A 26,164-nucleotide genomic window follows, 5' to 3' on the forward strand; every position below is an offset into this window, starting at 1 on the left:
TTACCTCATTTCCTGTAATAGATTTTCTGCCTTACCCAGAAGTATTTTAGGTGCCGTTTGCCACCTTCTCGGAATAGATTTAAATGCGCAAAATGTGCTTTCTTTTGGGGCTTTGTCTCTTGGCCACAGCGACGGCAAAATTGTCGACGCATCGCAGGAGTTTTTCAGAGTTTTAAAGAGGTTTAAGTGTTGAAATCATTCTTCAGTGGAATTTATGACTTTTCTAAATTCACTTTAAATCAAATGCGCAGGTTCATTGCTTTACGCTATGGATTATTTACTATTCTACTATCAAATTCCTTCTGTTGCATCTTTCTTTTTCTTTCTCGTAAATAGATTACTCCTAACATGCTATTAATGAAACATGTTATGAAAGCTATCTGTTTTTTGGCCAATCCCCCAGTGGGTGGGTGTGTGCAACATCTTCAAGGATCTTGACTTGACTTGACTTAAATGCCTGCCAACTACCCAAATCAATTTATTTGTAATGACCCAGAGGGTACCAAGCAAGTATTCTTGCATTAGTTACCCAAGGAGTGTTTAGAAAAGGCTCCGAAAGGCCGCTCTTCTAGCTTTTGGTGTGACTGTACTGCGCCTTCCACGCAGGCCTGGCGTTTTTTGCTTCTCGCGTTCGCAGTGGATTCTTCCACTTTACCGAATGCCATCTGAGGCCTTTCTTTCGCACTTTTCGCGATGCATGCCGGGGCTGGCGGTATCTGGTTACAGTGTCACTATGGCGGGTTCATGTGCGAGAAGCGCGGAGATACATATCGGGCAGCACCCTAGTGAGTCAAGCTGTCTTGGGACACTTCCGTAATTCTGCCGCAGGTTTCAAGTTACGCGGAGGGCGGAATGGCGCACCCAGACAAGGGAGACAGCTACAAGAAGCACAGACACACTGCGCTCTCTATGTTTGCTTCCTTTAGTTTTCTGCCCAGTTTAAGTACCCTATTGTGGATACGCTCAGCATGTACCAACAAGCCCGCAAACTATCAGTGTTGCAATTAATTGAATGCTAGGCCGTATGTGCAACGGTGTCACCTGCGCAGCCCACACCTGAGTGGAAAAAAAGTTGATTTGATTTCGAAAAGAAAAATTAGTGGCTGCCATCACATCTAGCTGGTACATATGCGGATACTACAAAACGTTCTCTTGATCGTGAACAGAGCAATGGTGATTGGTAATACTTATGTTCACTCATTAATCAAGCTGCAACAAAGCCAGTGTGGATGTATACTCGCGTGGCATGCGTGTGTGTGGATGACGCCCTTGTGGCGCGCATCATTAAGTGGCATGAAAATTTACTTTTTACCATCGCGGGTTCAGACTGTTAGGGCTCAATGTTTAGGGAGGACAGACAGGTGACAGACGGACGGACAGACAGACAGACAGACAGACAGACAGACGGACAGACAGACAGACAGACAGACAAATGATTGAACGGACGGAGAGACAGACAGACACACAGATGAACGGTCTGCGCACGTATGAACAGATGTGCGAACGGACGCACGAACGAACGCCCGCATGGAAGCATGGATGAACACATGGATGAACGGAAGCAAGAATGAACGGACAGACGGAAGCACGCACGGACAGACTGACGAACGCTTCGCCCCACTCATCCTTCTTCGCTCTATGAATATGCTGTGATTTGTTCCTTGTCGTCTTCATCTACCTACATATGCCAGTAACCGCTTCGCAAATTCATCGATAAAAAATATCGGGCAAGTTGAAGTCGATCCAATGAGTCATGTGTGAGTGGGAGAGGGTAGACATTTTTCTTTTTCACTTTGTTGAGTTTCCGGTAACCCACGCAAAATAAATAGTGCCATTGTTTTTTTTTTCAACAAGTATGACGCCCGACGCCCTACCAGTGTTTGTGGGTTGGATGACGTCGTAGTCGAGCATCTCCTTCACCTGAAAACGTATCGCCTCTTGTTCTTTTTGCGACACGCGGTAGGCTTACCGTCATACTGGCCATTCGATATGCAGATCGATACCCCGCACCTACACCAGAGAAAGTCACATTATTTCAAACCCTGGATGTCAAGCCCAACCCATCAGCACGAGCTTATCGCCTAGTTTACTTCGTTGTCGCAACCATAGATACACGCATCGGCATGGCCCCATATCGTTCCATACCCGTGGAAATATGTTCGTCTTAGTAGTAATAAAATCAGTTGAAAGTCAGCGCTGGTCCTCGTGTCCGTCTCCTGTGTTCATCTTGAAAAAATGTTTTCGCACTGAGAAGTTTAATAATACAACACAAATTGGCCATATCCCCAGTTTACGTTTGCAACGGCTCGTATCCAGTGCTGTCACCGTTCTGCTTCTCCACAGCTACGGGAATCTAGAACTAAGGACCTTGACGTGCACGGCAATGCACTACGCAGCCGCATCAACTGAGGTTATAAATGCCAAGCATTTCCAAGTGAACTTGGGTAAATTTGAGTTTATCTATCTATCTATCTATCTATCTATCTATCTATCTATCTATCTATCTATCTATCTATCTATCTATCTATCTATCTATCTATCTATCTATCTATCTATCTATCTATCTATCTATCTATCTATCTATCTATCTATCTATCTATCTATCTATCTCTCTATCTATCTTTCTATCTATCTATCTATCTATCTATCTATCTATCTATCTATCTATCTATCTATCTATCTATTCGTCTACGACTTTAGATATCGTAGTCGTTTCGATAATAGTATCGCTTCAAAATAGGCTTTGGCAAAACATGACTTTATGACGGCCATAAAAGACTATTTATAGTGTTATGGCGTTTATTAGCCGGAACACAGCGAGTATACACAATGGCGACAATAACGGCCAAGCACGGACTCTCCGCGCGAGCGGCGATTTTTCTGGGTAGACCCACTAGAAAGCACTTGAGAGTTCGACCCATTTCAGTGTTCGGCGGCTTCTCTACAATTACCCCGGGGTCGAAGAGGGAGCCGCCTGGCGACCTAACAGCTTGTCACTACGAGCGGGTCATAGTAAGCCTTAAGGCGCTCCACGTTGAATATGTCGCGCCCGCGGCGGCGCATGTCCGAAGATTGTTATATTGGCTCGATAAGATAGTTCACTGGAGATGTGTGCTCGATCACACGGTAGGGACCTTCAAATTTCGGGAGTAGTTTGGAAGAAAGGCCAGCTACAGAGGTCGGGATTAAGAGCCATACAAGCGAACCAGAAAGGAAGGTGGGCTCAGAAGTGGCGGAGCCATCACGCATACTCTTATGCCGCTCTTGCTCATGCGTCGTAAAAGTCTTGGCAAGCTTTCGACACTCTTCAGCAAGCCTGGAGGTCTCGAAAATAGGTGTACACTCGGATGGATCCGGTGTGTACGGGAGTATCGTGTAGATGGTGTGTGACGGGTGCCTTCCGTACAGCAAGAAGAAAGGTGAAAACCCGGTCGTGCTCTGAGGGGCGGTGATGTAGGCGTAGGTGATACAGGGCAGTATAGTACCCCAATTCGTGCGGTTGGCGGCGACGTACATCGACAGCATGTCGCCGAGGGTGCGGTTAAAGCGTTTGGTCAGACCATTCATCTGCGGGCGGTAAGCAGTAGTTTTGCGGTGGACAGAATGGCCCTCAGTGAGAATGGCGTCGACGACTTCTGACGAGAAGACACGGCCTCGAACGCTGTGAAGCTCCTGGGGCGGACCATGGCGCAGTATGAATCGATGCAGTAGGAAGGACGCAACATCACGCGCAGTAGCCGCAGAAAGAGCAGCGGTTTCGGCGTATCGTGTTAAATCATCTACGGCGACGATAGCCCAGCAGTTGCCATTGGACGTCAGAGGGAATGGTCAATAGAAATCGATACCTATGCACCCGAACGGACGGTCAGGGCAAGGTAACAGTTGCAGACCGGCTGGTGACATGTGTGCGGATGGTTTGCGGCGTTGGCAAGCGAGACAGGAGCGAACGAACTGCTGGAAGTAGCGGTACATCCCGCGCCAGAAGTAGCGTTGTCTAATACGATGGTAGGTTTTGAATACCCCAGAGTGCGCGCATTGTGGATCAGAATGGGAGGATTCACACATCTCTGACCACAGGCTGCGGGGTATCACGAGTAGCCACTGCCACCATCGGCGTCGTAATTGTGTCAGGTAGGAGGCCATCACGAATGGCGAAATGGTGAGCTCGACGACGCAAGGCATGCGTGGATGGCGTTGCGGGCGGATCAGAGAGCAAGTCAATCAGTTGGGCGATCCAATTATTCTTTCGCTGTTCGCTAGCGATGATGTCAACAGCAATGACAGAAACAGCAAGTGAGGATACTGAGCAGAGCACGTCAGCTTCAGGCAGAGGGGAGCGCGAGAGGGCGTCGGCGTGAGCATGCTGGCGTCCGTTGCGGTAGAGCACGCGGATGTCGTAGTCTTCTAAGCGAAGAGCCCTACGGGCGAGGTGGCCTGAGGGATCCTTCAATGATGACAGCCAGCATTGTGCATGATGGTCGGTGACGACATCGAATGGGCGACCATACAAATAAGGGCGAAACTTTGTAAGGGCCCAGACGATCGTCAAGTACTCTTTTTCCGTGACGGTGTAGTTTGTGTCGGCTCTCGTGAGCGTACGGCTTGCATATGCCACGACATAATCAGGGAACCCGGGTTTGCGCTGCGCCAGGACAGCGCCGAGGCCTACACCACTGGCGTCCGTGTGCACCTCCGTTGGGCCCATAGGGTCGTAGTGGTGTAGAATGAAAGGAGACGCCAACAAAGGGTGGAGCTTTGCGAACGCGTCGTCGGACTTGGACGACCACGAATTGAGGGGCCCGTTACTTCCAAGGAGCTTCGTCAGCGGTGATATAATCGTGGCAAAGTTTCGTATGAAGCGTCGGAAGTATGAGCACATGCCCACAAAACTACGCAGTTCTTTGACGGACGCAGGGTTTGGGAATTCGGCCAAGGCCCCAAGTTTGGCTGGGCCAGGAAGAATGCCATCCTTGGACAAGACGTTCCCTAGGATGGTGAGTTGGCGTGCTGCAAAGCGGCACTTCTTCAGATTTAGTTGCGAACCGGCATTGCTCACACGTGCGAAAACTTCTTTTAGATGTTGGAGATGCGTGGAGAGATCTGGAGCGAAGACAACAACGTCATTGAGGTGACACAAGCACGTGTGCCATTTAAAGTTGCGCAGAACGGAGTCCATCATGCGCTCAAATGTCGCAGGTGCATTACACAGACCAAAAGGCATGACGTTGAATTTGTACAAGCCGTCTGGTGGGATGAAGGCAGTCTTCGGTTGAGCATCATCAGCCAGGGGTACTTGCCAGTATCCCGAGCGCAGATCCAGAGAAGAAAAAAATTGGGCTCCGTCAAGGCTGTCAATTGCTTCGTCAATGCATGGCAGTGCGTAGACATTCTTGCGAGTGATCTTATTGAGCCGTCTGTAGTCCACAGAGAACCGCACAGAACCATCTTTCTTTGCGACAAGAACAACAGGAGTTGCCCCTGGACTGTCCGAGGGCCGAATGATGTCGCGTCGGAGCATATCGTCAACCTGCTGGTTAGTTTCCCGGCGTTCAGCAGGCGACACTCGGTATGGACGATGCCGTAATAGTGGATGGGCACCGTTGTCGATACGATGCGTTACAGTCAACGCGCGACTGAGAGAACTTCGCCCGAAATCGAAAGAAGAACGGTATTCTTGCAACAGGTCTAGAAGCTGGGAACGCTGTACTGACGTAAGGTTGTCATAAATGTATGGGCCAAATACATCAGGATATGATGAGTCAGAAGTAGAAACAGCACTGATGGTACGCGAATCGAGACAACGCGAGTCTTCGGGTACGTCCAGGACTTGTGCATCGTCGACTGGTTCCACTCTGCCGGGACATTCCCCTAAAACCAATGTAACAGTGTACGGGGATGGGTTGGTCACGAAAATAGTGGCGTTGCCCTGGGTGATTTGCACGGTCGCGAAAGGAACTAGCAGCTCTTTCCTTCTGGAAGCACGGTCGGACAGCGAAACGAGTGCAATTGTGTCGGAGAGATCGGTGCAGTAGACTGATACACCCATCGTCGAGCTTCGAGGCACTATAGTATCGTCTTTCACGAGAATCTTGCTCAGTGTCGAGGGACCGTCTTCTGGCGTCAAATGCGAAAAGGGCGAGGGTTCAATTTCGGTGGCGGCACCATGAATGACGGCGTCGTTGCGGGAAAGAAAATCCCCTCTCAGGATGACGTCATGAGAGCATGCAGAAATGATGATGAATTGGGCGACATACAGAATGTCCTGAACGACAACGCGAGCTGTGCAGCCTGCTGTAGGATGAATACGATGTGAGCTAGCAGTACCAGACTTCCCTCAGGCTTGGCACCACTGCTGCGAAGCTGCCGTAATATTTTAAAGACGATAGTCTTTCTTGGGGACCTTCAACGCAAAAAATTTGGTCTGTTTGTCTGCCCTTAACGGTACTTTAAACGGCACCAAAGTAGCCAAACGATATTCCAAACGGCCGACCCCATCTGCAGCGCCCATATTGCTAAAGATTCGGCGTTCATACTTGTGCGATTGTCAAATAAAAATCACTTATTGCGCAAATGTGAGGCACCATAACAATACTTCAATATTCTGTAAGTGTGTCTCTTACTAAAAACGGCATACATAAGTAATTGCAAGGACCGTAGTGTTTATCAGGTTGCGCTGACCAGGCAACGCTTGCACGAAAAGGCAAGTGCTTCCATCGCTTTGCTAAGACGGCATGGTGGTGACACCTACCCATCATCTTGCGTTCTACGCCTTATCACCTCCGAGACGGGCGCACAGGGCGCGTGGGCTTCGTTTTTCAAGATAACTGGCAGATGGCACTGACGTCTCACGTGTGACGTGACGATCCGCTTGTTCATCTCCGCTGCAGGCTCGAGACACTCTAACGCAGCTCCTCCAGAATACCATTCACCGATTTTCTTGCGCAGAACATCTAATAAACGTTTTGTTCGCTCTCTCCAGACGCCAGACTATCGTCTTTCGACGACGTGTGCAGTGTAACATGCAGATACGGGGCAAATTTTTTAACTTCATACAGAAACTCTGAATGAGACAGTGAGAGAGAAGGAATATAAGGAAGGTAGGGAGGATAACCAAAATACGTTAACTGTGCTACCCTACATGTGAAGAGAGGTGAAAAGGGGTACAAAAGAGAGAGAGCAAAACTGTAACCCCCATCCTGCTTGTGCAAACATGCCTTGAAGTATAATGGAATGAGATAATAAATTATTAGGTAATACATTTTTATTATTTTGTTCTCGAAGAGTAACTGCAAACGAGTGATGGTGAATGACTTTAGAGACTTTGTTACAGAAAAAGTGTGAACGCGAGTAACGTGAATGAGCTCCTGCAGTACCGATACACGCATGAATGATTTTATTGGTAATTACTACGAACTACAAAAACAATGTCAGTGGTTTTGGGAGTTTGTGTCCTTTATTACGAAACTTCCTTGTTTCAATAGCCACGAGTGCTCAACCACTGGTTGCATTGTGCCTCTGGGATGCAGCCTCCTCCGGCGGGTGCGAGGATGTAACCAGGACGGCAGACGCATCCCACCACGCATTCCTGGCTGCACTCCTGGATTATTGGTTCGCCACAGATGCGGGGACATAAGCTTCCGCATTCATCGTAGACCTCTGTTCTCTGGCAGCCCGGACTCCAAGGTTCTCCTGCGAATGCGTCTGCTCTGAGTACATATTTGAATATGCATGCAACTGCATGTCACTACACGGTTATTAACATAGATCAGCACGAAGTAACGACACAGAAACGCAAGATTTTTTCATAAACAAGACGACTGATGGCGAAGAATTGCGTGCAGTGAATAGCAACATGAATAGCAACATGAAAACTCCTGGAATACCACAAACACAAATAGGTGTGAACCGTATCGGCGACGCTCCCAGTGCCGGATATGTAACACCTAAGATTATTCTGTTTATTAAAGTTGCCTTAACCTACCGTCGCCTTGTCCACTTCGTCTATCAGCTGTGCCTTCGTGTAGCCACACCCTGAGAAACCCGTTAGCGAACAGTAGATGGCAGCTGTGGGATTGGTCAGCGTAAGCTACCTCGATGCGGTGAGCCCCCGATGTTTGCCCTTCTGTTTAGAAGACTCCTCTAGCACATGTGGTAGTTTGGAGAAGGCTGTTTGCAGCATTGCAGTGAATCGTAATTATTTCAAGCGAAGGAGCAGCGCTGGAAACTGAAGTTATTCTGGCGGGCGGAAACATTTCGGTGTTGAGAATTATTGCTGTTCCCGCTTGTAGACTTTTAGTGGGTAGGGCAAGTAGGTTCTCAATTCGGGCAAACAGAAAGAAACTTGAGTGATCGAGAACCTTAAAATGAAGCAACTCAATAAAATTTGCGAGGAACTACTCCTTTCTATGGGCATTGTGAAACAAAAGCAAGTGGTCCAAAGTATCCTGAAGGGGGGAGTAACTGCTGAGAATGTCGATGAGGCCTGGGTTGACATCAAAGAACGTTGTGAGCGGGAAGTGGCCCAAAGAAGAGAACTCAGTGAGCGCGAGGACGCAGAAAGGATAGGGTTCCTTGAACGCAAGGAGGTGGAAAGACAGGAGCGCCTCGAGGTAAATAAATTATAAATAACACTCCGACAGTGTTCGCGGACCCCTAGCGTAATTACCGCGAAGGTGCAGGCCAGTGGTTATAAAATACGAAACCAATTTGTACCACCAGTCTTTGCAGCCGAGAACATAGCGAAATATCTTTTCAAGTTCGAGCACGTCTTTTTTGCGAAATGCCGTCAAGTTCTGAGGGCACAGAACCTGTTGGCTCTGCTTTTTGGGGAAATATTCGACATAACAACGCGCTTGTCAAGGGAGGCGTTGGAAATTGATGATGAAGATAACGAAGCTCTCTCGTGACTATTATAAGTTCCCTCGAGCATTTCCGGCAAAGATTCCGGTATGCATAACGGCGTAATTACTGTCATGGTGACTTCGCGTTCCAGCACAAAGCCAATTTATCTGAAGGGCCCAAGTGCGAAGGTGCTTATGATGATCGTGATAGAGTGGTAGAATGCATTTCATTGAAGCTATTTCGCAGCCAAAGCTGATTGATATGTGGGGTTTAACGTCCCAAAACCACTATATGATTATGAGAGACGCCGTAGTGGAGGGCTCCGGAAATTTCGACCACCTGGGGTTCTTTAACGTGCACCCAAATCTGAGCACACGGGCCTACAATATTTCCGCCTCCATCGGAAATGCTCGCAGCCAAAGCTGCAGCAAGCTTTGGCTGCAGGGTAAGTTCAAGTTCTAATGCTAAACAAGGGAGCAAAGTTAGCTGAAGACTATTACACTCGCCAAACTTTCCACTGTAGTGAAGTAGCCTTTAAAAAAACTTCAAGAAATAAGGGCTTTTCAAGGAAGCCTGTTTAACAGAAACCCGCTCCACATTGTAATTTTAGACAAGACTAGTCTTACGAAGGACACCGTAAAAGAAAGGCAAATGAAAGCGTAGAAATCGAGCGATGTTCCCCAGCGACGCACTGACGCCACCCGGTTGCTTGAGTCACAGAGGCCGTTAATCTAATATACATGCAAAAAGAAAAAAAAACACATCGCGTCAATTTGTAAACAAGAGGTTCCTTTTGAAATAATCTGGCAATCAGAAGAGAACACGTAGTTAGAGCCGTGTATTCAGAAGGTTAGTGTCAATGCGAAAACGTGTCGGGCACTTCAACACTCAGCGGAAACGATGGAAGGTGCCCACCTTTTGCATCACCGAATAACTTTCTAGGGAACGCGGTTGGAACATGCACGTAGGCGAAGAGCAGAGCGCTTGCTTACCGATCTCTATGGCGATCATTGAAGGCAGTTTTTCAAGCTTTGCATCGGAACGGCTGTGTCTGCCGCGTTTCCAAATTGTTTTGTTATCTTTTTCTGAATGAATGTCAACAACGTCCCAGGCAGCAGGGTAAATAATGTTTTTTCCAGCGTGGCGCACATCGCACAGACGTGATCTCAAGCAATGAACGTGATCGCAAGCATAGACGTGATCGCAAGCACAGGAACAAGAATTGAGCTACATGTAGCAAAACACCTGCTAAAGCGACCGAGCTTGGCAGCTAGTCGACCAAGTAATTGACAGATAAATCTAGGAGGTTACTATAGCCATCCGTAAGTGCACAACGTTGTTTCGTCAGTGTGGAAACCTAAGTAGGACCGATGGGAGAAACGGGCAGTACAGTCACACCAGTAGCTGAAAAATGCTGTGAGTTGTCGAGGGCTGATTGAGAGACCTTCATTCGAGAACAGTGCCTCTCAACTTATTCACTCAGGGAAAGCGTAAGTTTACGAATAATTCATTAAAAATCCTGGATGGTAATTGTAGATACACAAACATGCAACGTCACAAGCACGAGAAATTCTTGATAGCATAAATGTATCGTCAGCAGCAATAGAAACTTGCTCATGAAAATGTTGGAAATGACATCTCAACCTATAAAGAAGTGACTTTTTTTTTAGTTTTACTGGACGAAAAGCTTCAAGTAAGCTGATGAACTTGTTTGCTCTTGCGACGCTTGTCAGAGGGTGGTGAAACCAACGCACACGTAGAAGGCGCCCATGAAGTTTGTACTAGTTATAATAGAACCTTTCGGCGCATAGCAATCAATATTTTTGGGTCATTGCGGGGGTAAAGGCTATGTATTGTAGCAAAGCAGCCATTCGTGCTGGTTGGTAGTGATTCTTTGTGAAGGGTAAAGTGGGTCGTAGAACATAACGGGGACTAGAGAAGAGAAGAACATTACTGGTGCACATTTTCAAAATAAAGCTTATTGAAGAAGTAACACACATATAGCATACAAAAATATGGTTGTTCTTTTGGTGACAGGGTTTTCTGTTTGTTCGGTTTTTCTTAGCTAGAGAACCTGTACCTTGTCACAAGTTTTGTATATATCTGTGTGGTCTCTTCAGTAAACTTCCAGTTGCGAGTGTGTGTCTGTGTTCTTCTTGTCTTTTCCAGTACCTGTTATATACAGCGCCACAGTTTTATTTTTCACAATGAGTCAGGGGAAGTTTCTCGTTACATTCCGACTGCGCTCTGTGTAATCACAAAATGCTTAGGTGTGGTACCACATGGTGAGATCATTTCTCTTCGCGTCGTGGATGCGCAGCTCTCGATATCCACGCGCTTTGTATTTCCATCGGAAATTCAATGAGACAAAGACAAAATTTTCACCAGCTGCCTCATCTATAACTTTTTTGATAAATATGGAATCCAGGCGGTGGTTTGGCACATTCAACAACTGGAATATATTCCGGGAGGGCTTTTACGTCCTGTTCATAACCGGATACTGAGTGTTCTTCTTTATGAGCACAAATTCGACTGGGAAGCATGTATTCCGCCCATTGTTTCCTTTGAGACTTGCTACACGAGAGTCCTGGCATTAGCACAACCGAGTTCGTATATGGCCGGAGGTTAAAATTGCCATTGCGAACGGTGCGCGAATCTTGAAAAGTATTTGATGAGAACCGAGATGTTGTTTCGTACGTTCTGGATGTTCTCAGGTACTTGGAAGAAGAAAAGTGCTTGTGGAGAGCCAGATGAAGGCTGTGCAGACTTGCTGAAGGAGTACTACGATAAATTATCAAGAAAACATGTCTTTGAAGTGGGAAGTCAGGTGATGCTACTAAGTCCGTTCAATAGAAAACAGCTTGAAGCTCAAGCTGCCGAGCATAATACTGAATAGGTAACATCTTTCTTTTTCGTATAAAATGGTTGCCTTGACTTACCATCGCCTTCTCCACTTTCGCTATCAAATATTCTCTCAAGTTGCTGCTCGATAAGACGCCGTAGATGCTTGAAGCTCCCACGCCGAGAAGAACCTGCGGATGTGTGGGCGCCGAGTACAAATTTGAATATGCATGTAAGTACACGTGACTGCACAGTCAATGAAGAGAGATCAGCACAAAGAAACTGAACGGAAACGTAAGATCTCGCCGTAAAGAATGCGAATAAAAGTGTGGAACTTCATTTAGTCTGTAGCCGCTTCAATTTAAGAAAATCGCCCGTACTTCTTGATAGTAAGTCTCAATTTCAGTCTGATTATTGCTCCCCTAAGTAATACCTCCCGCCATAAGCAACCTATATTGCGGGCAATGCTTGTTTTTTTTTCATGTTAGTATCAATAGTTGTGTCTAATAAAAGCAAGCTATCTTTTCGAACCCTTCCCCGACTTTCTAGAGATGTAGAGCGGTCGCACTGTGGTGCCACTTTTATAATTGGTACGACTTGCATGGTAATACCAAACAACGTAGTGCACCTACATTTACAACAAGAGACATACTTCAAAGATCATTTATCGCTTTTAAGATGGCAGCCGGCCAGAAAACAATATCCATTCAATTTTGGCATGTGCCAATAGCGTTAGGTATTAGCGCATATACGGAATATTTCTCTACAAGTTCGCAAGTTGTCCACGTCATGCGGTCGTATGCACGTTGCGGTACAGTTGTATGGCTGAGCATCTACATCAGTGAGCGCCGGACGTCGGAAGCCACAGCAATGATTGTCTCTTAAATTGTCTAAGAAATTACATGAAGCAATTGCCCATGTATACGAAATTTTCAGGGAACATAAAAACTGGGAGAATTATTCAACAGGAAGAGCCGCCGGGATAATATTTCGGTTCCCCTGAAAATTGATTCTTGAGCGAGTGGAAGATTCCTCGAATAAATATATCAACGGATAAGTCAAGTTTTCTTTATGACCGCAGTGTGGGAGAACTGTTGTGGGAACGCTTGACCCAATATTTCGACCAAATTACAATGCCATCGAACAATAGGCGTTTTTAGTTGTCACGTCAAAAATTATTGCCATGCTGAATGTCCTTAATAAGCCACTGAAATGACTAGGCCAAGTTTGCAAATTGCGGTCTGAGTCCGTGAGACATTGGCGCAAAATTTATTATCTGCAGCAAGTGATGTAGTTTTCTATAGGTATTATCTTTCAAGAACAAAAAGTCCTGAAAAGTGCTTTGGTATATCTGTATTCAATTGCATCTGCCATGCAAAACAACGTTCCGATCGTAATATTTGATGCGGTTTAGTATTGCCGTCCTTATTTTCATGAACAATAAACGTGAGCGTCAACATTCTTTTTCTTTATATTGCATTGTTGGCAGCATGAGACGCAATATTGTGCCCTTCTGGGAGCGAGAATAGCATGACAGATAGTACGCGATATTTCATCTAAGGTCGCCTATTCGCCGTGTGTTGAATTTATTGAACGCCACTGGCGATTAGAGTGAAACGCAACGCACGTTGTGACTTCTGTGTTGGCCGGCCTAATTTTTCGCGGGGCGGGGGTAAGATGGGAAAGTGGAGTCATACGCAGGCGAAGCTGGTGCGAAGTGAAAAAAACAAACAGCGTTTTCGGCTCGGCGTTGGCGTTTCACAGCGTCGTCTCGAGCACACATTTCCCGATGTTCTTGAGAGGTGGTAAGCCAGCGAACGGTCGAGAGTTAGACGAGAGCAGACGGGAAAGTTGGACGCAGGGAGGAGAAAGACTGAACGGCGAGAGAAGGAGCGGTGAAGCTCTGCACCTGTCATTGTGCCTCACGGCTATAGTGTCAGCGTCTTATATACACAAAAGCTAAACAAACTCTGGCAGCACAAACTCTACAAACGCATTTCAAACGCACTGCATTGCGGCGGTGGCAAGTCACGTTTAAGTCAAGCACGGGGAGGGGGAACCTCCGGTTGCTATAGCGGCGAGGATAAGTGTACACGGTGCGCACGCCCGCAGCTGCTGCTGACATGGTGGGGGCTCCAGTTGGTAGGTAAGTGCGTGCCTGGAGCTGTTGCTATGGGAGAGGGTGGTAGACGGATCCCGACGGACGCCTGATATAGCCCGACTAAAAAATGCATTCGCATATGAAACTCACATGTTGCATCGAACTTGTATCGCGAAATAATCTTGGCTGACTTGGCACCAACTAGACAGCTTCTCCTCTACAGTTTGTCCTGCCTTCGTATTCGTCTTTCGTCATGGCAAGAATCTGGCGGGAGCCTTATACGCATGCGCGCTCGTTTTGAACCTTTTGCATAAAAATAAATAATATACTAGCCATTTGCGAGATCACGTACAAGAAATGCACCAATTCCAGAGGCGAATGGCGCAGAAAAGAGTGGGCAAGTGAGAAAGTGAGGTGGACGGCATCGAGAACAATGAGTGACGCTACCTTGGAAGCTAGTTTTAGCTCGGGACCTTACGACGCTTTGTGTAATGTCGCCACCAGGCAGTGTTAGGCGTTGAAAAACTTGCACATATCCTACAGAGAACGTACAGAACAGAACGGACGCGCACAAACGACGCGTTGAAGCATTGAGTTTCATACAATAATACCTAGAGAAGAAACTGACGCTGCGATCGTCTACCTCCGTGGGAATTATGGGAAATACAGGCTTCGGATTGGATAGAGTCAGCTGCGAACTGTCTACGGACTTTTTTCTACAGATTTAGCTTCGTTCTACGCGCAGCGCGGGTAGGGGGGCGTGATGAAAAAGGCTGAAGCAGTGCTTTTGTTGCTCGAAGAGGTGGACGACCACTAGATTTCCTGATTTGACGACCACTAGATTTGCGACCACTAGATTTCCACTAGTTTTCTTGCGACATGGGAGCTTTATGAGTCGTATTTGACAGTTTAAACGAAGCGTCATCCACTCGCCGCTGTGCATAGAAATAGCGTCTCATACCAGCGCAGGATATTGCCGCGAGTTTATGTCTTTCACGAGCGCGTCTTGTCTAAACTCGTTTTAATTCGACTGCAAAGTGATGACGAAGTTAAGTAGACGCACCGTCACGCTCCGCTGACTCGACTTCACAACAAAACCAAAGGTGCATTGGGGCCGACCACGGGGACAGGCGCACCTCACCTCGCAGAAGACAAAACGATAAGCGTTTCTCATTTATTACTGTACTGTTTATTCCATGAGTAGATAATACATGAATTCCAGTGAAAAAGAAGCATGTTTGTTTTCAAGTGTTCTGAAAATTGATTCATTTCGTTATTGATGCCGAATCTGCAACGCAATGACACAGCGATGCCATACCCTGATGATTGAATTTGCCGAGGTTTCACTTTAGCCGCTTATTTACAAAACCTTTTCACCATAAAGTTTGCGTACAAATAATTGAAGCCAGTTTAACTTAAACATAAGTTTATAATACTTCGTTTTACACTCGGAAAAGGGGCGCCGCGAGTCTCAAGAAAGTAATCCTTCCGAAGCGGATCCGAAGTCTGTACTTCCCATAATCCTCATGGGGGTACAAGCGCCGCTGAAAGAACCCGCGCAGACACTAGCGCCAGATTCCCGTCTGGGAATTAGTGCATGAAACTCTATGCGTTGAAGGAACTGACCGTGGATTTTATGGTTAAGATGCACCACTACATTTTACCAAAAGCATTGCGAGAGGCGAGTGACAGGTGAGAAGGCGTGTTTTTAAAGCGTACTAAGTACAAGAACATGGCACAGTGGATAGTGTGTCTGCCACCCGTTGGCGGAACCTTTTTTTTGTCTTATGATGACGTGTATGTTTTAAACGTCATTTCCGGGACCGAAGTATGTAACAGAGGTCTTGCAGAACCCCCGCATAAGCACTATCGGAATATAATGAACAACGTAGCACCCGAAAGGCTGCTATATGCAATTTGTGTCGGTTTCGCGCGCAGAAAAATAAGACGCATCAAGCTTATGCGTGCTTGTCGACAGATGGCACTGTATATATTCAAGTTTTGATTGAATGGGATTAAATCCGTCTAGGTATACGTGTGGGTACAAGCCAACATGAGGCTTTGGGTTACAGGCACAACCATGAAAAGCTAAACACTTCCGCAATAGAAGCAGCTAAGGGATAGATAAAGTACTTGTGGCAGAAAAGTAGAGATATCAGTGCACACATGTCACCATTACATTAAAAAGGGGACGTTCATAGAATGCTTCCGTCATAGCATTCATCTTTTTTATTTATTTGTAGAGCCTGGCGATATATTTGTCACCACGCAGTTATAAAGGGGGCGTCCAAAGCGTCCATTCATCAATTCAGCAAGCAGAGTAGTATAAAATATCATTGCAATAAATATCTATGAAGGCCGTATTTCTGACCAATCTTGACTGGTGGCCAAATTCTGTAATGTGCGTCAGCTGGACGTGCTTTTCATCCCATAAAATTTAAACAGACTCACGCCTGCCATCGGTAGAACTGACGAGCAGGACAGCCAGCAAGGCGGCGAAGATCACGTAACGGGACGGCATCCTGGTGTTCTGCATGGCTATAGACACACAAAAAAGCTTTAACACTCAATTAAGTACTAGTGGCAATTTGCACGAAACTGAATCTTTCAACAGATTGTAGTCCGGTGACATACAAGAACTTGAGGGCCAGATATTTATTGATTTTTCATTGATAACAATGACTAGCTCATCGACCATCTGTGCGGGATAGCTACTGCTCTCGCCCTGACAATTCACAGTTAAGAGTATCTTTTGTTTTCAGGCGAAGCATTTATTAGCGAACTTCGGCGACATTGAATCTATCTATCTATCTATCTATCTATCTATCTATCTATCTATCTATCTATCTATCTATCTATCTATCTATCTATCTATCTATCTATCTATCTATCTATCTATCTATCTATCTATCTATCTATCTATCTATCTATCTATCTATCTATCTATCTATCTATCTATTTTTCCACCTACAACATTTAGCTCTCCTGGCCGTTTTTATAATGGTATCAATACCAAACCTGGTATGACATGACATGGCTGCATGAAGAACGCATTTGACTAGCCATAACATGAAAATCATTAAGTGTATGTCCTGAATGTCATGATTTACTCTTCATAGTCCGGCAGCTCTCGCGGTGGTTTCGTTCATATGGCATGTTGCAAAACTGGTATGGTATGACATGACTGCATGGCAAACACAAGTGACAGACCCTAACATGAAAATTATGACATGCGTGTCATGCAACAACAAGACTACTTGCCACGTTCATGATGCTCTCACAGCGGTTTAGCGTCATATATATCAAATCTGGTATTACAGCACGTGAATGAATGACGAAGGTATGTGACTGAGGCAAACATGATAATCATTAGATGCGTGTCATGTAACAACATGACTACATGTAACTTCATGATGTGCTCGCGGCCGTTTCGTTACCTTCACATGTACCGAACTTGGTAATACGTGACGCAAATGGCCGACATAGGTGAATGACACATCCAAAAATTATAATCTAGACAGCGTGTAACATGACTACATGCCTCACTCATGATGCGCTCACAGCCGTTTCGCTAGCTTCACATATGCCAAATGTGGTATTACGTGACGTCCATGGAAGATGAAGGTATGTGACTGGTGCGCACATTATAATCATGAGATGCGTGTTATGTGAGAACATTACTACACGCCACAGTCAAGGCGCCAATATAATTCGACGTGATGCGGTGCGGGTGCTCACCGGCGTTCATTTCGTCGCGTCAAGCCGGCGTTGCCACGCCAGGCGCCTGTCCTGCCATATACTCGTAGGTGCGTGCCGCGCTGCGTTGTTTTGACGCCTGCGGGACGCTGTGCGGACATGCTTCGCAAGAGCTCCGGCCCGGTGACCGACTATCGGCGGACGCGCTTTGTTCTGGACTTGCTGTCAGTGGGCTCGTCTGCAGGAGGTTGCACTGTACCTACGGACACCACTCGTTTAGGCAAGTCTGTCCCTGTTTTCGGAGTTTCCGAGATTTTCCTATCAACCCCGCGGTGGCAAGGCTAGGCCCATCTCCTAGCCCAAGCCTGGGCCGTGTCGCCGGGCGTCTGGCTTGCACCTGGTGACTGTGGGCCTTGTTGGGCTGAAGATGGAATACTACGGCGAAGGGGAGACTATAACGCCCGAAGATTTTGAAGCGGGAGAGTGGGCTCCAGTGCTGAAGGCACAGGACCAATTTAAGAAGACTCAGCATGGCGACAACGCCAAGAGTAAGCCTTGCGAGACGCAGCTGTTAAGGCATCTTTCGGATCCGGCAGCAACAAAATCGGCGCAACGGGGACAAATGACTTGGTTAATGCATCAAGATGAAGGCACAATTGGAGAGCTTATACAGGAACTCCGGAATCGGTACATAACTGATGGAGTGGACGGTTGCTTACCACACTACTCGGGGGTGGAAAACTCAGAACTAGGTGAAGAGTTCACTATTGCGGAGGTGGAGTTTGCCTAGGGGCAGCTGCGTACTACGTCTGCCACAGGTCCGGATGGGGTCACTAATAAAATGCTGAGAAACTTAGATTTCAAATCGGTCGGGGCGATCACTGGCTTGATAAATGAGTATTGGGTGGCCGGGGAGATCCCAGCACAATGGAAGCATGCTAGGATTATATTTATTCCGAAGCCAGGCAAGAAACTCTGCTTGGAAAACCTGTGCCCCATATCGCTGACATCATGCGTGGGCAAATTGATGGAGCACGTGGTTCTCCACAGGTTTCAGAATGATGCAGAGGACAAGGCCATCTTTCCCCCAACTATGATAGGTTTTAGGGCCGATTTGTCCACACAGGATGGTATGATACAGTTAAAACATCATGTAGTCGATCCCGGGCATGGCACTGGCGCCAAAGCTGTATTGGGGCTTGACCTGAATAAAGCTTTCGACAATGTTTCGCATGAGGCAATATTGAATAACCTATCGAAAATTGGCCCAGGGGTCAGGACATTTCGCTACATCAGATCATTCTTGGAGGGCCTAACCGCAGAAATTTCAATAGGAGATATCAAATTGGACTCATTCGCGTTGGGAGGCAAAGGGACGCCGCAGGGTTCAGTTTTGTCACCGTTCCTGTTTAACATCGCCTTAATTAAAATACCGACGTGGCTGGAGGAGATACCGGGACTCAAACACACGTTTCATGCAGATGATATTACTCTATGGGTAACCAGGGGTAGTGACGTGCATCTGGAAGAAACACTACAACAGGCAGTTAATATTGTCGAAGAGTTGGCAGGACAGGAGGGACTTCCATGCTTTCAGCCCAAGTCCGAGCTCTTTGTGGTTCGAGACAAACCCAGAGGGCTACATGCAAGACACTATATTCCGACACCGCCGTTAGAGGTAAAGGTAGGGGGTAGTCTGGTAGCTGAAGCTCAAACGATTAGAATTTTTGGCCTATATCTGCAAACTAACAGGAAGAATAGGGTGGCCCTTGAAAAACTTAAGACAACGGTCAATGCTACTGTCAGGCTAATCAGAAGAATCGCTATAACCGTAAGAGCGGGGTTAAAGAAAAAGAACTCTGTAAGCTGGTACAGGCGTTTGTGCTCAGCAGGATTACTTACGCGACACCTTATATGAAGTTGGATGCTGCAGAAAAAGGTTAGGTCGAGGCTATGATCCGGCAAGCTTTTAAGGCAGCGCTTGGGTTGCATAACAACGCGCCTACAGAAAGGCTGTTAGAACTAGGGGTACACAACACCCTGGATGAATTAAGGTAGGCGCGTCTGGTGATGCAGCACGCTAGGCTTTCGACAACCAAAGCGGGCAGGATCATATTGGAAAGGATTGGCATTGGAGCAGAGGCTCCCACTGGGGACACTAAAACTCAGGTGCGGCGAGAGTTACATAAGGCCCTGTACATAAAACCTTTGCCCAAAAATATGCATCCGATTCACCATACGCAGCGCAGGCAGGCAAGGGCCAGAGCTTTACACGTTGAGTACGGCGAGTACAAAGCGGCAGTCTATACGGATGTTGCGGAATATAACGACAAAGACGCTTTTGTGATTGTGGTGGTGGACAGGCGGGGACGCTTGGTCGCCTCTGGATCGGTCAAAACCCGCTCCTCGGAAACTGCAGAGGAAGCGGCAATAGCGCTAGCTATAACTAATTCGCAGTCGGATTTGATTTTCAGTGATTAAAAGACAGCCATCCGAAATCTGGCGAGGGGCAGAATATCGGCGACCGCCACACGATTTCTGCATGGGGCCACGGGACGAGAAATTAGAGAAATAGAAATTGTCTGGGTACCAGTACACTCTGGGAACCCTGGGAACGAGGCGGCTCACGCTCGAGGTTTCGTCAGCCGGGTAGGTGAGCCACCAGTTCCGGGGAGGTCCGTGAGAGATGGGCTGGTGTCCTTTCATGACATAACGAATCAGTATAAACTAGAGCGGAGGTTTATTCCGCCCACCACATGCGGTTGACTAAAGCGCAGGAATGCGTCTGGAGAAAACTGCAGACGCGATCTTTTCCCAACTCTTACGTGTCGAACAAGATGTACCCGGAGGAGATTAAGCCGCAATGCAAATGGTGTTAGGCTGTGACAACATATGTTCACATACTTTGAGAATGTAGCATAGTGCCGCCGCCTGTGGATATTATGCGTGATCGCTCTCTTGAGTACTGGGAGGCCGTGTTGATCAGCTCAGACCCAGTCGTCCAGTTAAGGGTGGTGGAGTGGGCTACACAGGTCGCCGCCAACCTTGGGTTGATGACCATCTAACACGGAATCATCCTCAGTTGCTTTCTGACAAAATAAAGTTTTACCATCCATCCATTGACGCATGCGTGTTTCAGGCGTCCGGCGTCGCTTCGTCACGAAAAGAGGGAGACGCAGTGTTGTCTGGGTAACGAATCGGCGCGAAAGGCAGCATGTCGCCTTTCGCGCCGGTTGCCGTCCGGCTGCGCCGACGGATGCTGGTCGCGCCGGTTGCGCGTTGGTTGGTTGGTTGCGAAACTTTATTTTAGTCCTGTATGGCGCGCTGAGCGCGCAGCGGGCGACTAGCACATCGGGACCGTTAGGCCAAGCATATCGGCTGCTATGCGGGCCTGCTGGACAGCCCAAAGTTGGTCGGCCAAGAGGGAGTCGCGTAGGGCCGCCTGCCACTTGACAATGTAGTGTCGGGGATAGCGTACATTGGTTTGCACTCCCAGAGCATGCGCGCCAGCGTGGATACATCCCCACACGCGAGTGAAGCGCCATTGGGGAACACGTCAGGATAAATAGCGTCAAAGAATCTAAGATAAGGGTACGTGTCGGTCTGCAGTAGTCTGAGCGTAAAGGCCTGTGGCCTATCAAGTTTTGGATGAGGGAGTGGATATAGTCTTCACGCGAGGTACAAATGTTTTGCTATTTCGTTGTACGTGGCAGGCGCATCCCTGTTTTCAGCAACCCCGTTGGCCCCAAATCATCGCCCGGAACCGGCGCGGTTGGTTAGCGCGCGCACAGTCTCGTGTGCAGATTCGTTGAGGTGGGGGGGGGGGGGGAGCGCCTTGGACCTGTCCAACATGTGCAGGAAACCAGATTAGTACGTGGTGCTTGATACTGTCGCGGCCACCGCTCTGGAGCACGCGCAGGGCTTTCTTGCAGACTGGCGTGGCGTCAGACTACAGAGTTCTCGCGTTTTGCTTATGTAACATCGCTGTGCCCAGCGTACGCACGCATCAAAGCTACATTGGAGTATATTGGGCCCATCCTGATAAATTCGTGACCATTTTGCTAGCTCTACATATACCAAATTTGGTGTTACGTGACGTCAATGGATGACAAAACTGTATCACTAAGGTAATTATGATAATCCTGACACGCGTGTCATGTAAGAACATGACAATATACCACGCTCATAGCGTGCTCGAGGCAGTTTCGCTAGCTCTACATATACTAAGTGTGGTGTCTTTTGACGTGAATAGATGACGAAGGTAAACGACACATCAAAACATGAAGATCATGACACGGAAGTCTTGTATGGCATCATTTATTTCCACCTCGCAACGTTGTGCTGATTTTAAAGTGACATATCAACTTTCTGTTTCGTGCTTCGCATATCATCGATTCCCACTGCACGTAGGATCTGCCATTTTTTTTCTATGTTCTGAATCCAGGTGCCCTAACTTGCCCAGTTAAGGTTTCATTGGCACATATTCTCAACATTCCTTTAAAACAGCCATCGGAACGAATTGGGTTAAATATAAGCTGGTACGTGTGCTTACGAATTTTTTTCAAAACAAAATTGAGCCAGATCTGTGCGCTTTATGAAATAAAATGAACGAAATCCGGTAAACCAATAGCACAGCACTTATGTGAACACGTGATCCAACAAGCTTGGCAGCCCTCTTGCAAGTTAGCGCCTCAGTTCTCTGCTTGATTCGTTGGTGTTTTTGCAAGTTCTCTTTTTTATTTTGGAGGCTGAAATATCACGCATTCTATTGAAATAGCACATATCGGCGAGACATCTCTCCCCAGACGTCGACGACAACAAGAACAGAAGCAAGGTTGCCGCCAGATAAGCAAGAACATGCGGCTGTCTAAATTTAAACATGGGTAGATGACTTCCGGCCAGCCCTTATGACCGAAGCATCAGTGAAACTTTTCAAGAAGAGGTTCAACGAGTTGTGCGCAGTGAAAAAAAAAGGCGTTCCTTTCAGTGTGCTGTACACTATTTGCAGTAAAACTAAGGAAATTAAAAGAAGCGGGTCCTCGTCGAAGCCTTGTCACTGTTCAAGGTATGGTTAGAAAATTTCAAAGTGGTATTTTGCGTACTGCTTGCCGTGAATAGCAGCACAGTTGCTTGCTATATCGAGCACTAGCACAAGCCAGTCCTAATTCTCACTGTACGTTCATGAAGTCATTGAAATGGAACTAAAAGTTGTGACCGGCCTTCTCGTAAAGCCTTCTCGTAAAGTTCATGGGCATAGAATTAAGAGCTCGCCTATCTTGCCTATGTGCTCAGGTGTGCCAATGAATATGATAAAATACAGAAGATTTCGAAGAGCCTTGATTGTGCTGCGAAGAAGACGCATCTTCATGCAAAGTTGAAGAATGTTACCTGCGCTGTTTTTTTGTTTCAGTGGTTTTATTCTCAAAGCTCCGTCTTACCACTCTTGCAAGTAGATTTGAATAAACGTTCTGCAAGAATGCCGCGTCAAATTCAATGTGGCAATTCGAAATGACCAAATACGAAGTTATGTTTATAGTGGTAAAGTTCAATGTATATTTTTAATTGCTTGTGGCCGTAATGTTTACCTAGTTAGCATGTAAAATATATCATGTGATAGTTTTGACAGCGTAGTATTTACTTTATGTAACAATATTTCACCGTTTTAATAACTTCTGTTCAGTGGATTTGGATCATTTAGAAAAACAACTCTTTTCTTTTGCTTACTATTTTCCCCTAGCACAACTACCCTGTGATACCAGAAGTTTAAGAAACATATCTTTGCATGATTAGAAAGTATGATGGATAAGCAGTCAATGCGTTCATAAAAATAGGTGGGCTTTCGATAACTAAAAAAATACATCTACATATATACCCAAACAAAGGCTTAGCGGGCGTTTGAAAATTGATTTTGAGGTTTACCTTACCCAGTGTGGCATGTTAAGTTCATGTGAAATGTCGTTCCCGTGGTTTGTAGAATTATGTGAATGACCCTGGATAGCTCTACACAAATATAGGATATGTGCAGATGGAGTTCCGGCAGCGATATTTGTTTATGAGGTCGCGGCACTTGAAGCAATAACCTTGACATTTTATTTTTTTCAGAAGGTGCATTAGGACACTTGTTTCAGTTGTGCAGTTACTGGGCCATTGCTAAATGATGCTTTAACCAGTTTATCATAAGCCCTCACAATGCCATGGAGATGTAGATTCTATGCGACTAGGGACAACGCAGACATTTACTTATTTCCCACAAAGAGCATGGTTTGCAAGACCGCAGGAAAGTGCAATATGTGAAATACTTTGAAATATTGGAATACATACAAATCAGTATTGAGCGCGATCCAATTTCATGTGTCTGACACATTTTCCAATCAGGCTCGGACACTTCACTGATTTAATCTGAAGGAAATAGGGAACAATTCTCACAGGAAACATTGTGCATTTACAGCTGCCGTTTTTGCAAGGCAAATGAACAAATTGACGGGATAAAACAGGTACTTGATGAACCCGAAATTCTCTTCACCATTAAAAATGTTGTATTTGCTATTTTTGTGCAGTTTTATTCTTGTGCTACATCTATTCCAGAGCAATTTCAGCGCACGAATTCTTGTGACTGCCATATACTTATTAGGTAGACAAATGCAGGTGTGCTATAACATAATACAGTTTACGAGTGAATAAGAGCTGCACTCGATGTCTAAGCTACGAGATTACGTACAGCTATTCAGGATTTGGAATGACTGCCGCTAAGGTTCTGCATTTGTGCCCATGAAATGGGAGCACCAGTTTATCGTTGTTGTGCACCTGCACATGATCTCTACTTTATAAGTGTTAAGTTCGACTACTTCTAAAACAATGAATAAATCCATCGTGGTCTGTAAATAAAGAATACATAAAACAAGCAAGTATGCATAAAGCAAGCAAAAAACATAAAACAAACAAGTAATACAAAGTACAATGTGAACTGCTGCCTCGTCAACTAACACTACCTCATTTACAGCATGAAGATAAAAAATCACGTGCAGTCACAACAAAGAAGAATGTGGCTCTGGTACTTGCGTTGAAAGTCAGATGAAAGTCAATGCAGAAATAAATGGACTCAAACAGACCAATGCAACAACCAGAACCTGCCTTCAGAAGGCGTCCGGTATTGTGGGGTTCTTCTAGAGGCCACACTGAAGAATCCAACAATCCTTTTATAGTGCGAATTTACGATATACGACAGCAGCCTATGCACTGTATTCAGAGAGCAAGTTGCATTCACAACAAGGTTTCTTGTAAACGAACATTTAGGCTAGTCACTTTGTTAGGGTTATTAGCAAAAGAGCCAGTGAATTCCAAATAGCAGTTAAGAAAAAAATCTGTCCGAATCTCAAACCGAGATTGTTTATAGTGTTAGTGTATTAGTATTAGGCCAGTATAACAGATTGCAATACTAGGGGTATTCGACAAAAAAGCCTTCTTTTCTGCGACTTGTCACCTATCAAAAAGATAACGAGAACCACACCGCTATTTTGCAATATAGCAGATATCTGTGCTCTAAAGAAGCCAGAAATTGGCTTCCAAATAGCGGTTAAGTATTAATCGATAGTGATGCTTCATGTAGACCATGCATGCCGGAATTCCAAATATTTGTAAGTTAAGAGGATTACTGAAATAGATTTTTATTACTGACATAAAAAACCCTGCAATTTCGTTACAGTAATTAGGATAGTGTGAACTCACGTTGTGTTGGATAGCGATGAGAAACCCACGCTCACGCCTCGAGTTCAGTTAATGAGGAGTTGGCACCATGACGTCTATATATACAGTCGCTATGCTTCAGTTCTTTCTCACTTTCACAGGGGGCGTGATTACGGGTAGTACAGCATAAGCGGAAGAGCATGGACGATTGCCTGCCACTTTCACGCCAGCCCACGCCAACAAAAAGCGAGCAAGCGAAGGTTAAGAGCCGGACGGCCTCAAAATGTTAACGCAGAACAGAGGCGCCAAGTCTTTAGATTTCCCGTTCATATCAGCTTGACCGGAGCCAAGCAAGACCATGCGCCGGACCAGGAACTAATGTCCTCGTTGTCCTAAGCCAGAAATCAGTGGAACGTAAGCGGAACTTACGGTATTCGAGATACGTTTGGCCCGCGAAAGTCACATCCGAATGTCCACTGGACGCATGTTGCAAAATATCAGCGCGAACAGGACGAAGCAGTACAGAAAGAGGACACCGTACGAGTATTATCTGAGAACTTAAGTTTGATGAAATCAAATCTGAACGCAACAAAAAACTGACACTGTAGGGTGCCCAGAAAGTTTAAGAGACAACAGAAAAACAGTCGAGAAGTGTCACCTGTCGAACAACCTGCTTCACCCTGGACTAAGCTTGTATTAGCGATGAAAATAGTAGAAAAAAAACGGCACAGGCATCAAAAGTTTTAGACGCTAAACTTTCAAGTAGCTGAGCATCTACCTTTTATTTTACGTCTGCGTTTTGTTTGCTTTTTTTATATGTACCACGCTAAGTAAACAAAACGCATGAGCTTGCTTTCCTCGCCATCCAGCAGACAAACATACGGTTCAGATATACAATTATTCTCATTGTGACCCATAAAAAACGCTGCAGCGAGTTCACGAGCACTTTTTTTTCAGCATAGTAACAGTGGTAATGAAAAAAAAGGTACTCACAGACGTGAT

General features: G+C 46.1%; 1 protein-coding gene across 1 annotated transcript; it reads right to left on the reverse strand.

The window, feature by feature from the left end:
• Nucleotides 1-7,370: 7,370 nt before the first annotated feature.
• LOC119178196 (alpha-tectorin) lies at nucleotides 7,371-25,324 on the reverse strand. The gene is made up of 4 exons (XM_037429385.2): nucleotides 25,205-25,324; nucleotides 16,235-16,321; nucleotides 11,781-11,873; nucleotides 7,371-7,689 (listed from the first exon to the last, which is right to left on the reverse strand). The coding sequence occupies exons 2-4, from the start codon at nucleotides 16,317-16,319 to the stop codon at nucleotides 7,475-7,477; spliced, it is 393 nt and encodes a 130-aa protein (XP_037285282.2). The 5' UTR covers nucleotides 16,320-16,321; nucleotides 25,205-25,324; the 3' UTR covers nucleotides 7,371-7,474.
• Nucleotides 25,325-26,164: the final 840 nt, after the last annotated feature.

The sequence above is a fragment of the Rhipicephalus microplus genome, chromosome 1, assembly GCF_043290135.1.
Source record: "Rhipicephalus microplus isolate Deutch F79 chromosome 1, USDA_Rmic, whole genome shotgun sequence".
NCBI classification, from domain to species: Eukaryota; Metazoa; Arthropoda; class Arachnida; order Ixodida; family Ixodidae; genus Rhipicephalus; species Rhipicephalus microplus.